The 2,877-nt window shown below is 40.6% G+C and overlaps 1 protein-coding gene across 1 annotated transcript; it reads right to left on the bottom strand.

The window, feature by feature from the left end:
* Nucleotides 1-764: 764 nt before the first annotated feature.
* On the bottom strand, nucleotides 765-2,290 carry tll (nuclear receptor subfamily 2 group E member tailless). The gene is made up of 2 exons (XM_073963929.1): nucleotides 2,212-2,290; nucleotides 765-2,017 (listed from the first exon to the last, which is right to left on the bottom strand). Exons 1-2 carry the CDS (start codon nucleotides 2,288-2,290, stop codon nucleotides 765-767), a joined length of 1,332 nt encoding a protein of 443 aa, XP_073820030.1.
* Nucleotides 2,291-2,877: the final 587 nt, after the last annotated feature.

Raw genomic sequence — 2,877 nt, 5'->3', positions numbered from 1 at the left:
ATATGTTCCATGTATCTTTTTCGTATGTATATAATTTTTTAAAATGTGTATAAACATAACAGATATTTAAAAAAATCGTATTTTTCTACCTTGAAAGAATGTACATATATTTTTCGCATTTAGCTGAGTGAATCACTTTTTCCGACGGCTTTTCCCAAACGATTCCCATTACGATTCAAAATAAAAGAGGTTGAATTTATGTTTTAAAAACTTGTTTTTATATTTGTAATATCAATTTAATTTAATCTATATAATAAAGATATTTACATTTAAATGTATAAAAGCTTATAACTGATTTTTAACATTTTAGTTGCATTTCTTTTTTTTTCAACTTATAACAAAAATTTGCAACTTTTGCTAAACTAATGCTAAACGATTAAGATCACTTGGATGATGTTTGTTTTTGTTTTTTCTTGTTCGCACTTTATGGCATAGAAGGCTTGTTTCATTTTTAAGGCTTGTAGTAAATTTTTGAAGCCTTTATTTGTTTTAAGTGCTGTTGGCCACATCAAAACTTTGAGTATTGTCCTTTTGTTTTTTAACACTTTCCTGTTAAAAATAGCGGTAGTGATAGGAAGAGGCATAGGCATATTTATCACAGTTTCCAGAACGTGAGCGCATTCCGCCGACCTGAGGCTATAAAGCTCCTCAGGGCCCATTCGGGCTAGGCAGCGGATGTGGACACCTCAAGTGTCCTTTGCCCTAACGTTGAGCAGTGATTCAATGGTGTATCAACCGATCCGACGGCAAACTGTTTTATGTATTTAGATTTTTCTTTGGCTATACATGTCGCCAATCAAACGAACAATGGTAATGTCACCAATGGTTTTGCGGAAGAATAACTCCTCAATGGCAAAGGATGAAACTTTGTGCATTTGGGCTAATACACTCATAATGCTTTGGAAACGCATGGGTTGACCAGGATGCATACGGGCAATGTATCCAATGAGGGCAATTCGGCTTTCATCGTGCAAGGCGGCGATTTTGGCACTTTCGATAAGACCACGAGATTCAGCTGAGATGCTGGAGTTGGGACTGCCATTGCTGGTGGACAATGAAGAATTGGCCAAGTCATCAGAGCCAGGGCGACGGAACAAAGTCAAGGCACGAATTAGCTCATATTCATGGCTATCAATGTTGAGGTGGCACAACTGGTTGAGAACATCTTGGAAGGCATGAACTTCACGGGTCACCAAGCCGGTAACATCACGATTGGGATTTTCCGATTCATAGACAAACAATAGCTGGGTGAAGTTCATGGGCATAAGGTATTGAGCCATGGCCAAGATGAAGAATTCCTTCCAGGAGTCCTCCAACAATTGCAATTGATCGGGCAAAGGCAATTCACCGAATGAGTGGACATTCTTAATCCAGTTGATGTTCTTGAAGAGATGTTCAGCTGCGGTTTCTTTAATGTGTTCAGCAGCCATTAGTGGTGGTGTGGGTGGCAAGACACGGGTGGCAGCCAAGGCATTCATGTAGGCAGCGGTTGGTGCAAAGAAGCTGGGGTGAGCTTGGTGCATGGGATGTTGGGGTACACGTGGAACAGATAAATCCAAAACAGATGGTGGAGCGGGGAAGGCGCCAGCCAAACTGGGATGCATGTGATGAGATGGAGGAATGGGCATAGGCAAGCCGGGGAAACCAGTCAGAGCAGCAGTATTCATGAGGATTTCAGCTGGAATCTGAGGCATTTCAGAACCACCCATCATAGCATCCTTGTACATGGCCATGTGGCGGCGCAATGTAGAGTTGCGGGGTCCACGTTCGTGTTGAACAGCATCTTTGTTCATGCCAACTTCAAAGCATTTGCGCAAACGGCAGGCACGGCATTGATTGCGATGGGTCTTATCCACAACACAGAGTCCTTGTTTTTGCGATTTGCAGACATATTGGCGGGAACGACGAATTGAACGTTTGAAAAAGCCAGCACAGCCATCACAGGCATATATGCCGTAATGTTTGCCGGAACTGTGATCACGGCAAACTTTGCAAGGTACATGATAAAGGATGCGACCTAAAAGTAAAGCAAAAAAGAAAGGAGTTAATTAGTAAATTATGAAAAACAATTACAAAAGAAAAATTGGGGAATAACAGTGGGAGACAAGAAAAACTACATTGGCGTAATCCTTTAAGTCGCCAAAGTAATTTTGTATCCTTTGCTGATAATTCCTTTGTGTGGTGTTTTTTGTTGATTCTTCAGATACTTACTTGAGGCAGCTGGTGATAATCTGACGGAGTTGTATTTTTGATCCATGATATCGGGAGATCCAGATTCGGTGGTTTGCATGTTGATGTTTGTTATTGTAAAGTAATCCTTAGTGATAATAAAATGTGTGGTTGTTGTAGTTTTTTATAAAACTATTTTGTGCGTTTTTGTAATTGTCAAGTTTTTTATTTTAATATTTGTAGTGTTCGCAGCTCTGTTTGAGTTGTGTTCACTGTTTGAGATCCAAATGGTTTGTGTTGCTAATTCACCACCGAGCTCGTCCTTTAATAGTCCTGGCGCAAATTTTGCACTCTACCATTCATACGGCCAACCAATGCTACGATCATCCCCGTTTACCTAACATACGCCCGTTCATTGGTTAAACACACAGGCACACACAAGAGGGTTATTTTGTGTTCTCTCTCTCTTTCTCTCACATTATCCTTAATGTGCGTGTGCATCATCGAACAACCCCGAAGAGTGGCGCACACATGCAGATCTTTCATTTTTGCCTGTGTATTCGCACATTAGCAGAGGTTTTCATTCAGTGCCGAGGATGATTTTATGACATCTCTTTTATGGTGGTTTACCTGTGTTCGCTGCTCTCATTTCAACAAAATTTTATGAAAGAATTATTGCTGTGTGCGCCTGTAAGATAAAGGGTGGTG

This window comes from Musca autumnalis, unplaced genomic scaffold, assembly GCF_047663935.1.
Source record: "Musca autumnalis isolate F117 unplaced genomic scaffold, ASM4766393v1 scaffold_1, whole genome shotgun sequence".
Classification (NCBI taxonomy): domain Eukaryota; kingdom Metazoa; phylum Arthropoda; class Insecta; order Diptera; family Muscidae; genus Musca; species Musca autumnalis.
The sequence above is the reverse complement of the archived record's forward strand: the minus strand, read 5'-3'. Positions and strand labels throughout refer to the sequence as shown.

Excerpts from the sequence above, each read along its gene's own strand:
- tll (XM_073963929.1), bottom strand. The coding sequence starts at position 2,290 with ATGCAAACCACCGAATCTGGATCTCCCGATATCATGGATCAAAAATAC. Across the intron at positions 2,018-2,211 it reads ATTATCACCAGCTGCCTCAA|GTCGCATCCTTTATCATGTA; the intron begins GTAAGTATCTGA and ends CTTTACTTTTAG.